The sequence below is a fragment of the Squalius cephalus genome (assembly GCF_949319135.1).
Source record: "Squalius cephalus genome assembly, chromosome: 20".
Taxonomy (NCBI): Eukaryota; Metazoa; Chordata; class Actinopteri; order Cypriniformes; family Leuciscidae; genus Squalius; species Squalius cephalus.
The window spans coordinates 7139730-7154166 of record NC_137141.1 but is presented as its reverse complement, the minus strand read 5'-3'; the positions used below and the strand labels follow the sequence as shown (position 1 = coordinate 7154166).

Here is a 14437-nt window from a genome sequence, read left to right as displayed (position 1 = left end):
CGACGTCAACGTGGCTTTATTAATATTCATGAGTTACCACTTCGATTCGGCACAAAGAGCCAGCTGTTGTCGAACGCTGGAGTTTTGTTTTGTTCATTCTTTCCCTGTTCTTAAATAAAAAAACAATTGATATAATATTGAATTGTTTTCTTTGTACTAATGGGTTCTGTATATTACAGGTTCCATTTATAGTTCACCCAAAAATGAAAATACTGTCATCACTTACTCACCCGGGCCTCAAGTTGTTCCAAACATCTATGAGTTTCTTTCTTCTGTAGAACACAGGATATATCTTAAAGAATGTTGGTAACCAGACAGTAACGGCACCCATTGACTATTTCCATAGTATTTTATCCTACTATGGAAGTCAGGTACCGTCAGCTGTCTGGTTACCAACAATATTTGAAGATAAAAAAACATTTTAAAATAAAAAAATAAAGAATTATAAAGATAATATTATAAACTGGCGCATTTCTACGCCACAATAAAGCAAAGTAAAATAATTCAAAGCTTAACTTTTGTTTATTTTAGTAGCCTACCATACATATTAAATTACAAACAATACGAAAACTCTAAACTGCATATTAGTGATGTTAAAACTAATGGCAGTGATCTGGTGACATGTCCATTTAGCAGGGGATTTTCACCCATAAACAACTGCAGTTATAGGACAGTTCGCCTGAAGCAAAATACAGCTATAAAAGAGCTATTGTTATCTTAGTAACTTTTGTTCAGCTGGACCCTCGTGTTACTTAATGTTTCAGATTTTTCTATCCCTTTAATACTCAGTAGTCTTTTCAAAATAAATGTAATAACATTGAGTGGGTTATATATCTACATTAATCTCTGGGGAGCGCGTATATGGATCTGTTGTAATCACGTGTTACGTGCGCTACACGTGGTCACACACGCGCGGAAACCCGGAAGTCCCGTGCAGTGTGATTTCTACATAATTGCTCGACATAATAACTGCTTCTTAATAATAATTTGATATCGAGGTGATTGTTCGTGATGGATGATACCATTTTAAGTTTGAAGACACAGCTCTTGGAAAGAGAGAGAGAGATTGCAGCTTTGAAGAAGAAACTTCATCAAATGGAAAAGGTCTGCAATAGTTATTCTGTTAACTCTGCAAATATTCAGATAACAAAGCCTTTGTGTGATTCTGTACCGTTATGCATGTAATGATTTTAACAACGAATATTTAATGCCAATTTATATGTGTTTTTGTATGGAGTGAAAACCGTATCAAAAATGTATTTTAAGGTTTAGGTTAGGTCAGACACTTAAATTCTATTACAATTATTTTTCTGATGATAAAGATTTAAAGGCATGGACTGATAGAACAGCTCAAATCATTTATTAATTGTTGGACAGAATAATCTTTTGAAAGGCACCAGTGTCATATGACAGATAATTATGGTGAAATATACTGTATAAGAATATATATAATATATAAGAGCTGAGCATTTTCTTGTCTGAAAACTGAAAGGGCTTCTCGCCCCTTTTTTTCAGGGAAACTCAACATTAACAGAGTTACAGGAGAAGGTTACCAATCTTTCACCACTGAAATCAAATGTAAAGCTGAGCAATGATGACATCATGAGATACAGCAGGCAGCTTATCCTACCAGAACTTGGTGTTAAAGGTTAAACAATATTTTGACTTTAACCTTTATAATGTAATCCTTTTCTTTTCTTTTCTTTTCATAAAAAAATCTTCTTTTCTCCACAGGCCAGGTTGCCATAAGTAATGTATCTGTTCTGGTTGTGGGATGTGGAGGTTTAGGTTGTCCTCTTGCGCAGTATCTGGCTGCAGCTGGAATAGGTAAAGTGACCATGTGTGTTTACTATGTTCTTAATGCTGTTAAGTATAGGAGTTTATCTGTACAAGTAAGGTCCTGTTGACAACTGGTATTAAAGGGATTGTTCACCCAAAAATGAAATTTACCCCATGATTTATTCATCCTCAAGTCATCCTAGGTGTATATGACATTCTTCTTTCAGACAAACACAATTGGAGTTATATTAAAAAATGTCCTGGCCCTTCCAAGCTTTATAATGGCAGTGAATGGCCGTTTCTGTTTTGAAGTCCATAAAAGTGCATCAATCCATGATAAAAGTGCTCAACAGCTCCGGGGGGTTGACAAAGGCCTTCTGAAGTGAAGTGATGCGTTCGTGTAAGAAAAATATCCATATTTAAAACTTTAAAACTTTATCGACTTAATAACTTAAAGCTACACTGTGTGATTTTTACCCCCATCTAGCGGTGAAATTGTATATGACTACCCAGTGAAAATTAGTTTCTGTTCCTCTCAATTCCGAGAGCGTTTTAACTCCTACGGTGGCCGTATTATTCCAATATTAACATGGCTTCCAGTTATCACATCGTCCATGACAATAATAAACAATATGTCTAAAATGAATAAAACTACAGGACAGATGTCAGGAGGTAAACGTCACCCTTGGAATCGGCTATCCCAACATAATCAGATTAGGCTAACGTTATAATGTGTACAAAGTAAAAGCAATTAAAAATAACTAAAACGTACAGTGTCCTTTTTTATATATAGCTTAAAAAATTGCGCCTTTAAAACTATTCATTACCTGTGATCCGTCGCAGCACAGATTTATGTTACAAGGTAAACAATACTTTTTCACCATTGACGCGAGGATGAAGTTATACTAGAGGTCGTTCTGGCGTTATGCACAACCATGCTATGGTTAGACAAGCAACTATAAAACTTTGAATTTACACAAATGAATTACAACAGGCTGAATTACCTGTCGAAAAGAAAGCAGGCAACCTCGGCGTCCGTTTTAAAATCTTTTCTCCTCATGAGCTCTTTCCATCTGGGAAAAGTTACTCCAATATTGACTTTGGTCTTGCTGATTTGTCTGTCGCGTTGACGTTTTAATTCTCTCTTTCAAATGTGAGTACGCACGTACGCACGCACACACACACACACACACACACACACACACCACACTATCTTTCAAATCTGCCGGCACTCGCGAGCTCGCGAGTAATCTCCCCCTCGCATTCGTCACGGTGTCACTGAGTGAAAAACGCAAAAGGCGAAGCTTGAATTTACAGGCATGTCCCTCTTTGGCTAATGTAGTTTCAAGATGGAGGGGCAACATGGCGACCGGCATACGAACCCCTCACCCGTATGTACTTTCAATGGCAGATTATAAACTTAAGAGAATACTTTATTACTTGAAAGAAGTAAATATACATTAATGAGCACATATATTTTTGAAAGAACTAAGTGTTTTTTGCTAAGAATCAACTAAAAAAGTTACACAGTGTAGCTTTAATAACTAGCCTCCGGCAGACGACCGTACGCATACTACGCAAGTCGACTTACACCACAACAGTAACCAGTGACGCATGTATGACATAGGATGTAAGTTTAGACGCCTCTCGCGGTTCAAGCAAACAGGGCTCGGCAACATTCAAGTTCCTCCGACATTTCTCTTTAAAAAATTGTCGTTTTAGACTTCCAATTCGTGACTGGTGTTTTGTTTTGCTCTATCCTCTGTGCTTCTGTGGTCGTCATTACGTTGTGCGTCAAGGTCAAGGGTCACTCTTTCGCCGTAAATCGAGTCGTACGGCCGTCTGCCGAAAGCTAGTTATTTTAGTCGATAATGTTTTAAATATGGATATTTTTCTTACACTAACAAATCGCTTCACTTCAGTAGGCCTTTATTAATCCGCCAGAGCCGCGTGGAGCACTTTTATGATGAATGGATTCACTTTGATGGACATCAAAAAATATACGGCCATTCACTGCCATTATAAAGCTTGGAAGAGTCAGGACATTTTTTAATATAACTCCGATTGTATTCGTCTGAAAGAAGAATGTCATATACACCTAGGATGGATTGAGGTTGAGTAAATCATGGGCTAATTTTCACTTTTGGGTGAACTGTCCCTTTAAGAAGCATTTTTGTCAATCCGATCACAAGTGGACGACGCTAAATGCAGATGTAAACGGGGTCTAAAATGGCCACTTCCAGAGGCAGTCAAAAATGAAAAATGCGTTTAAACAGCCACAAAAGACCGCCTTCTCCGGGATGGATTAAAACACCAGGTTTAAAGGGGTATGTGTCTCCCTTGTCTACTTGTGATCGACCAAAACGCATCTTAAAACCAGGTGTAAACAGGGCCTAAAACATTTTGAGCTTATGTCCACATTCTACCACTTCCAGAGTTATTGCTTTGGTAGTGTAGATGCTCATGTGGTTGAATCATTGGTTACAAGGTAGTTTTTGACGTCAGAAAGTGATTTCAAACCGTGCTTTTGAGACTGTCTTTGGTTCACTGCAGTTTTAAGGAGAAAATACTCAGCAATGGTGTTGTTTTATGAGTTTGCACATGGTTTGTCTTAAAGCATATTAAAAACACCACACAGACATATAAACAACATTAAAAACTTGATTTTCACCGCAGGGGGACTTTAACAAATTAACAAACACAACTTTTGATTTTAAAAATGCATTAGTAAATGTTGTAATTACCATTGAGTAAGACTAATAAGTGCTGTTGTAATATTATTAATTCATGTTAACTAAATAAACCAATGTTAACAAATTAAACCTTATAGTTTATATAGTTTAAATTATATATACACTACCAAGTAAATAATAATAATAATATAGTAAAAATAATAATAATACTATATGATGCATTAAATGGATCAAAAACATGCAAACTTTTACATTGTTACAAAAGATTTCTATTTCAAATAAATGCTGTTCTTTTGAACTTTCTATTCATCAAATAATCCTGAAAATAATGATACCACAAAAATAATAATAAGCAGCACAACTGCTTTTAAATTATAATAATATACAACAATATTACTGTTTTTAGATCAAATAAATGCAGCCTTGGAGAGCAGAAGAGACTTCTTTCAAAAGCATTAAAAAAAATCTTACTGACCGGGAAATTTGTAGTGTAAAAACGGTAGTGTATAACAAACATATTCAGCTGTAATAGTTAGAGAGAGTCTAATTTTTTAATTAACTTTTTAATTTAAGAGAAATGCACACAAAACAGAAGTTACCATAGTTACCAGTCTACAGTAAATGCTAAAGTAGAAGAGATGAAGACTGAATCCGCTCTTCATAATGGGTCCCGTGAAAACTTTCAAATCTCATTTTAGTTTGTGTCCCAAAGCAAACACTTGCATGAAGACACAGCTGTAATTGTTCTATAGCACTAGTTGGAAGTTTTTAATGTAGTTTGTGTTTTCAGGACGTTTGGGCCTGTTGGACTATGATGTGGTGGAACTGAGTAACTTGCACCGACAGGTGCTTCATTCAGAAGTGACTCAAGGTCAGCCTAAAGCCCTGTCTGCTGCCCAGGCCATCAGCAGGTACCATCCTACCTCACGAAACCAGCACAGGTGAACGACTGAACGACGGAGAGTTGACTGCTTGTGATCTCTTCCAGGTTGAACTCCACAGTTCAGTGTGTTCCCTATCACCTCCAGCTCTCCAGAGAGAACGCCATTCAACTCATTCAACAATATCCACTCATGAAAGTTAATCTTGAGCTTTTCCACAGTTCTGTACAGTGCAAAACCCATTTATTTGTCTCCTTGACTTTGCATCTTCATGTATGACATTGTGGCAGACTGTTCAGACAACGTTCCTACACGGTACCTCGTGAACGATGCCTGTGTCCTGGCCGGCAAGCCTTTAGTGTCAGCGAGTGCTCTACGAATGGAAGGACAGGTGAGCTCATCTATTCAATATCTCAATCAAACCTGCAGACAGTGAGCTGTACATTGATATTTGAAGTCTTTATTTACAGTGGTCGCAAGTATTTGGATTCTTTTACACATTCATTTAAAGGCACATTCTGCAAGAGTATACCTTAAAATAACAGCTTGGAAATCATTTTGATGGTAAACAAACTCGTAGGGCGAATCATCCCGATAGCAAAGCAGAAATCTCGCGAGAATCACGACTTGCTTTTATGGCACGACGTCACATGCATCAACAACATATGAAGCAGCCTCTATGGAAGACACTAGCACGCATTTCAGACGTGAATCATGGCAGAGTCGACGAAGGAAACGAAGAAAGCGCGGTTGGAAGAGTGCAGAGACGGCTCTGCGTGAGTGGTATTTACGACAGTAACGATAAATACAAGTACTCCACAGCGACTCGGAGAAAAACGGAAACTGCATAGTGTGCCTTTAAAGGGACAGTCAGACAAAAATGAAAATATATATACTGTATATTTGTATATTTATCTATACTGGAAGTCAATGGGATGCTATGCTTTTTTGACATCAACATTCTTTCAAATATCTTTATTTGTGTTGCGCAGAAGAAAAAAAGTTGAGAGAAAGAAAGTACAAGAATGCTGAAAGAAATGAATTTTAGTGTATGTGTAACACAGATACCAATACTGCAATCTTGATTGTCTCCCAATACAGTGAAGTGAAGAGTTTCCATTTTAACTTAAGTTTAACATCCTAATATACTGTCTGTTCCTAAAATTAAGTTCCTGTTTGTCTTTAGAAAACCAGGAATATAGTGCATGAAAGCGTTTATGGTGCATTTATAATACCTTTTTAACCACAGACACAATTGTTCATCCACTGACTTTTCACAAGAATAAAGGGGCAGCTTTTTTATTGTTATTTGGAAGACTTTTTATTTTATTTTTTGCTACCTAATTTCAGTGTGAATTGTTTTGAATAACACTGTCACTTTTGATTTAATGCAGCCTTTCTGAATAAAAGTATGAATTTCTTTCAAAAAAGAAAAAAAAAATCTTACTGACCCCAAACCTTTGAACGAGAGTATACAGTGAGGAAAATAAGTATTTGAACACCCTGCTATTTTGCAAGTTCTCCCACTTGGAAATCATGGAGGGGTCTGAAATTGTCATCGTAGGTGCATGTCCACTGTGAGAGACATAATCTAAAAAAAAAAAATCCAGAAATCACAATATATGATTTTTTAACTATTTATTTGTATGATACAGCTGCAAATAAGTATTTGAACACCTGTCTATCAGCTAGAATTCTGACCCTCAAAGACCTGTTAGTCTGCCTTTAAAATGTCCACCTCCACTCCATTTATTATCCTAAATTAGATGCACCTGTTTGAGGTCGTTAGCTGCATAAAGACACCTGTCCACCCCATACAATCAGTAAGAATCCAACTACTAACATGGCCAAGACCAAAGAGCTGTCCAAAGACACTAGAGACAAAATTGTACACCTCCACAAGGCTGGAAAGGGCTACGGGGAAATTGCCAAGCAGCTTGGTGAAAAAAGGTCCACTGTTGGAGCAATCATTAGAAAATGGAAGAAGCTAAACATGACTGTCAATCTCCCTCGGACTGGGGCTCCATGCAAGATCTCACCTCATGGGGTCTCAATGATCCTAAGAAAGGTGAGAAATCAGCCCAGAACTACACGGGAGGAGCTGGTCAATGACCTGAAAAGAGCTGGGACCACCGTTTCCAAGGTTACTGTTGGTAATACACTAAGACGTCATGGTTTGAAATCATGCATGGCACGAAAGGTTCCCCTGCTTAAACCAGCACATGTCAAGGCCTGTCTTAAGTTTGCCAATGACCATTTGGATGATCCAGAGGAGTCATGGGAGAAAGTCATGTGGTCAGATGAGACCAAAATATAACTTTTTGGTCATAATTCCACTAAACGTGTTTGGAGGAAGAAGAATGATGAGTACCATTCCAAGAACACCATCCCTACTGTGAAGCATGGAGGTGGTAGCATCATGCTTTGGGGCTGTTTTTCTGCACATGGGACAGGGCGACTGCACTGTATTAAGGAGAGGATGACCGGGGCCATGTATTGCAAGATTTTGGGGAACAACCTCCTTCCCTCAGTTAGAGCATTGAAGATGGGTCGAGGCTGGGTCTTCCATCATGACAATGACCCAAAGCACACAGCCAGGATAACCAAGGAGTGGCTCTGTAAGAAGCATATCAAGGTTCTGGCGTGGCCTAGCCAGTCTCCAGACCTAAACCCAATAGAGAATCTTTGGAGGGAGCTCAAACTCCGCGTTTCTCAGCGACAGCCCAGAAACCTGACTGATCTAGAGAAGATCTGTGTGGAGGAGTGGGCCAAAATCCCTCCTGCAGTGTGTGCAAACCTGGTGAAAAACTACAGGAAATGTTTGACCTCTGTAATTGCAAACAAAGGCTACTGTACCAAATATTAACATTGATTTTCTCAGGTGTTCAAATACTTATTTGCAGCTGTATCATACAAATAAATAGTTAAAAAATCATATATTGTGATTTCTGGATTTTTTTTTTTAGATTATGTCTCTCACAGTGGACATGCACCTACGATGACAATTTCAGACCCCTCCATGATTTCTAAGTGGGAGAACTTGCAAAATAGCAGGGTGTTCAAATACTTATTTTCCTCACTGTATATGCAGTATGTAGTGTGTTTTTTGAGTTAATTGGGAGATTTTGATTATTTCAATGTTTTCTCTTGTAGCTTACGGTGTACAACTACAGAGGAGGACCATGTTACCGGTGTTTGTTCCCCTCTCCACCTCCTCCTGAGACTGTCACCAACTGCTCTGATGGAGGCGTTCTGGGAGTGGGTCAGTCTGACTCTACTTGACCTGATTATACTCCATAGCTTCTTCCTCTTCATCATCATCATCTTCTTCTCATCATTCTTATCCACAGTGTTCTGTATTTATTTCAGCCAGAACTACTTGCTTATTGTACAAACTTTGTTTTGTAGATAGTTTCAGTCTTCTGTAGTGGTTTGTTCAATTTAAAGAGGACCTATGCCCTTTTTACAAAGTCTTGATTTTGTTTTTGGGCTCTACTAGAATAGGTATTCATGCATGAAAAAAATTCCTTATTTTCACATATTTTACATTATTGCATCTCCTCTCTTCCCAGTCTGTCAGTAACGCTTTTAGTTTCCTGCGTTCCTAGTTTCGAGTGTATTTCGGAATCACACTACTAATGAGATTCAACACACTACTAACTCAACTCAACCAGGCCCCTCCCCTTTTTTGTATATGCCTTGTGCAGGAATCATTTAAATGAGGTGACATTTACGTTCCTGGAAGAAAACTCAAGACTACAGTGACACTGATATTGAGAATAACTCTTAATAACTTTGTGCTTTGTCACTTTCAGAGCTTTTTCATCCTCAAACAGCAACATTACACACTAAAGAAAGATGAACATGTTTTGAGCATGAGTGTCTTAACTGAATCCTAAGTTCTTTGCTTGTCTAAAACAACAATACAGTTTATTTTTTACTGCAGATCTTACCTAAAAAAAAACGATTTTTAAAAAAAGTGAATATGAATTCTTCTTCTGTAACAATCCCATAATCCCATAATTATAAGTTCATGTTGCAGTGTTCTGCATTGTGGATATGACTGTGAAGTGACTTGTTTTGATACTTGCAGTGCCTGGTATAATGGGTTGCCTTCAAGCATTAGAAGTTCTGAAAATTGCGTCCGGTCAAGGATGTATCCTTTCTACCCTTAATGACATCCTAAACTGAAACAATTATGCTTTTAAGCTCACTTATTACCAAACTGTAGGCAGAACATAATGAAGGAACTCCTTAACTGGTCTGTTCAGCCTCATTTGAGCAGCAGCTGCTGATGTTTGATGGCCAGGAGGGGCGTTTCCGGTCCATACGTCTGCGGGCCAGGCAGATCGAGTGTGTGGTGTGTGGAGAGAAGCCCACGCTCACTGAGCTCCAGGACTATGAGCAGTTCTGTGGCTCTGCTGCTACGGATAAGGTCTGAGCATGAGGAAATCTCACACTTTCCTTCCTATAGTCATCCTTGTGTGTGTGTCAATTATGCAAACTAATCAGCTGTGGTTAAACGTCCACAAGGTGTCACTGTCACACACTCATTATGGAGAGTGTGTTTTGCAGAGACATGCTTCTCTTGAGCTTTGAAAAGCACGCAGTTATTCAATTCATACACATTCAGTGTAACTGTATTATTAAACTTAGGGAAAGAAAACTCCTTTCAGCCATGGCAAATACATTCAGTCAAAAATCAACTCCAAAACCAAAAAGGTTTAAGGTCACCTGATCAGACATGGCCTACATCAGCATTTATTTGTGGTGGTTTTGGTTTAAACGTTGTGTGATGAAAACCAGTGCTGATTTATTCTGTTATTTCTGTTTTATTTCATTTACAGTGTCGGAGACTGAACCTTCTAACCAAAGAACAGAGAGTCTCTGTGCAGGTAGTACAGTGATTTGTCATAATTCTGGGCATGCGGAGGAATGTAATAAGGGGTGTTTAAATTTCCATTTGGTAGTTTAGATTATATCTTTAGCAGAACTGCTCTATGTTAGCCAGTTCATTACTGAGCATTGTGGAAGTGTGTAGCTGGTCATTATATAAAGCAGATCTGATCTGTCATCTTGCATTTCTGTGCAGCTTCCTTCCCCAAATATTGCACATATATAATATTTGTCTTTCATTGCAGGAGTATAGAGCCATTTTGGACAGCTCAACCCCTCATCTCCTCCTTGACGTTCGACCCAAAGTAGAGGTGGACATTTGCCATCTGTCAACCTCAATCAGTATCCTTTCCCATGATCTCTCTTTAACAGTTTAGTATTGGACATTTGCTTCATTAAAATATACAACAGAAACTAAATTACCTTTATGATTAATGTTGTAGTGGATTAACTTTTTGTTGTTTAAATTTTTTTTCATAATATCTACTCTCGTCAGCTACACTACAGTTGTCAATAATTGTAAAACTCATTTTTTATCACCAAAATGACATATTTTACAGGTTTTTTTTCTGTGAAAAAAATCCTTCATGCCTTAAAATAACTTGAATATAACTCTATACCCTTGCTTCAATTAGTATATGTGGATCCATGAATATGCAAATTAGCCCCGCCTCCACTCACTCACACCAGCTCAGATTCACTCGATGGATCCACTTTACTGAAGTAAACGCTGCACAGTTGTATCGCTCACAACGTATGATTACACAATATGATTAGTCTTTTGCTTGGCTATGTAATCAAACATCTAATAATGTGTTAAACAAACCATGTTCCTGTTCGCCATCTCAGTCTACCTTTTTAAAATCAGTGAAGTAATGAAGCAAACTAAATGATTTTAAACTCTGTTTTCCATTTGATATACACATTTAGATTCATTTAGATTAGCAATGTTTATACATCAGGCCCCAGGTGACCAAATAGAACATTTAGTCGCTTGGCATAAAGTCAAGTCGAGTCATCTTTATTTATATAGCGCTTTTTACAATACAGATTGTTCCAAAGCAGCTTTACAGAGATAACAGGAAAATAATGCAACAAAGTTTGTTTCCAGAAGAAAATAGCGTCACAGTCCAGCTTAAATAAGTTCAGTGATGTTTCATTTTGTTGTAAAAAATATATTCATTTAGTTAATTTATATGAGAAAACTGTGATGTCATCCTCCAGCTCAGTTCAGTTCTCATATAATGGTGTCAATGCAGGCAGATCAATAATATTGTTGAATATGAAATTAAAAATGTTAAATTAAATGTCCCCAACTGAGCAAGCCAAAAGCCAAAGGCAACAAAGGTGAAAAAGGCGACAGTGGCAAGGAACCAGAACTCCATCAGTGACAGATTGGAGAAAAAACTTTGGGAGAACCCAGGCTCAGTCGCTCAGTTCTCCTCTGGCCAACGAGCGAACAGTGTATGATTATGATTCAGGCAGCATTACAGGTCAGAATAAACACTTGTTCATTTCTCGTGCTCTGGTTTGGAGGCACTAACACTTGTCTCACTGCTGCTGACGTTTCTTCATTCTTCATATTTAGTGTGAGATTTAGTAAAAATCAAGTTAATTCCTTCAGTTTAATTTTCTTATCTTGCATGACAGACATTCCACTCGCTAGTTTAGAGGATAAAAAGGCTGAGCACATCACACTTTTAAAAGATACAATTAGTAATCTCAAACAACAGACCAAATCTCAAGTCCCAGGTAAGAATCTTTTTTTGTTATATGCCGTTTTTTGTGATCAATGTTTAACACTCCCTTCTCCTGCACCTCAGTTCTTTCTGCTCAAATAAACGTGGTGCAGAAACACTAAACATCACTATGCGCAGGCATGAACATTGATGGTGTTGAGCCATACATAATGATCCTATCTTTATCCACAATAATCGCTCGTCTGAATGCCAAATGCCATCACATATTAGATGTGCTGAGTATCCTGAGCACAGAGGAGGCGTAATCTAAGTTTTCTCAAGAAAGTCATCAGAAACAGCTGGCCTCGTGGTGAATAATCAAGTATGTTTTAGACTTGTATATTTAGATTTTTTAATGAGATGTTAATCTATTTAAACTAATTGGGTAAGCCTTGATTTCACTTGAGATAGATGCTAACTGCCTAAGACAAGAAACAGCCTAAAATTATGAAACTATATTACTGGAATATTCCACACCAACATCTCAAGGAAAAGGTTATAAGAAGAAATAGAAGAATAGAATTGAAGAAAGAAATAACCCTTATCCAGCAAGTACACAATACATTGATCAGAAGTGATATTAAAGCTATTCATAATGTTACAAAATATTTAAATTTCAAATAAATTCATTTTTTAAATTTTCTTTTTAAATTTTCAGCCAATTACATTGTAAAATATATTTTTTTACATATTCATAAATATTCATTATAGTTATTATTGTCCCATGGTAAAATTTATATAGTACTTCTGTAGTGATCATTTATACTATAATTGTGATGAGGAGTTTACATGCACATGTTTTCATCACATAAATGCATCCTTTGTGAGCATAAGATACTTCAAAAATGTATATATATATTTTTTTCCAGTTTATCTATGTATGTATGTATTTATTATTTATATTTATCTGTTTACTTACACACACACAAGTTTGATAATACATAATTTGGTATATATATATTATTTGGTAAAAGAAGCTTCTTTGTGTGCCGTATGATTGCTGTGATAAGCTTACTTATATATATATATTAGGGCTGTGAAATGATTAATCGCGATTAATCGCATCCAAAATAAAAGTTTGTGTTCACATAATATATGTGTGTGTACTGTGCATAATTATTTTGTATATATAAATACACACACATGCATGTAAATATTTAAGAAAAATGTGTTATTTATATATAAAATATTTATATTTATTTATAATACAAATTATATATAATATATATACAGTATATTTAAGCAAATATTTCTTAAATATATACATGCATGTGTGTGTATTTAAATATATACAAAATAATTATGGACAGTACACACACATATATTACGTGAACACAAACTTTTATTTTGGATGCGATTAATCATTTCACAGCCCTAATAAATAAATATATATATATATATATATATATATATATATATATATATATATATATATATATATATATATATATATATATGGTAAAAGAAGATTATTTGTATGATTGGAGTAAATGAGCTTGAATAGAGTGAATCAGCTAACTTTATCTGTGTGTTTACCTTTATTGTCTTGTAGTGTTTGTGGTGTGCAAACTTGGCAATGACTCCCAGAAGGCAGTTCAGCTCCTGGAGAACATGTCTGGCCTTGAAACTGAGCAGATCACGGTGAAGGACATCAGTGGAGGATTGATGGCCTGGGCCAAGAACATAGACCACTCTTTCCCTCAATACTGACTCTTTCATGAACAAAAGCAATAAAGTTCTAATGATTTTCACTTTGTCTATTTATTTCATTTATGCTATAATTGGTTCGATTTTTTTATTGCACCTCATCACTCCCCTGCATTTTGTGTTTCAGTGCACTTTTAATGTGTGTAATATAATCAGACTGATTTCTCCATTTATAATGATTCTAGTAAGTTTACTCTGCACCTTTGATTTTTAATTAGGTTCTCAAATAAATATTCATTATAGTTATCACCCCATGGTACATTTTATACAGTACACCTGTAGTGATAATTTATAATATAATTGTGATAAGGAATTTACATACACCTTGCAGTTGCGGAATATACTAAATGTTATATTAATATATGTGACCCTGGATCACAAAACCAGTCACAAGTCGCACGGGTATATTTGTGGAAATAGCCAACAATACATTGTATGGGTCAAAATCATTAGGATATAAAGTAAAGATCATGTTCCATGAAGATATTTTGTAAATTTCCAACCTTAAATATATAAAAAATATATTTTTGTGAGTGGATGCAGCACAATCGTAAACATAAATGGAAAACTTTAAAGGCGATTTTCTCAATGTTTCTTTTTTTTTGCACCCTCAGATTCCAGATTTTCAAATAGTTGTATCGGCCAAATATTGTCCTAACAAACCATACATCAATGGAAAGCTTATATATTCAGCTTTCAGATGATGTATAAATCTCAAGTAAAAAAAAAAACAAACAAAAAA

General features: G+C 36.4%; 1 protein-coding gene across 1 annotated transcript; it reads left to right on the top strand.

The window, feature by feature from the left end:
• The first annotated feature begins 879 nt into the window (after nt 1-879).
• On the top strand, nt 880-13738 carry mocs3 (molybdenum cofactor synthesis 3). The gene is made up of 13 exons (XM_079853813.1): nt 880-1104; nt 1516-1648; nt 1735-1827; nt 5263-5383; nt 5461-5535; nt 5627-5744; nt 8507-8615; nt 9447-9509; nt 9625-9788; nt 10201-10248; nt 10495-10591; nt 11900-12001; nt 13541-13738. Exons 1-13 carry the CDS (start codon nt 1012-1014, stop codon nt 13696-13698), a joined length of 1374 nt encoding a protein of 457 aa, XP_079709939.1. The 5' UTR covers nt 880-1011; the 3' UTR covers nt 13699-13738.
• The last annotated feature ends 699 nt before the right edge of the window (nt 13739-14437 follow it).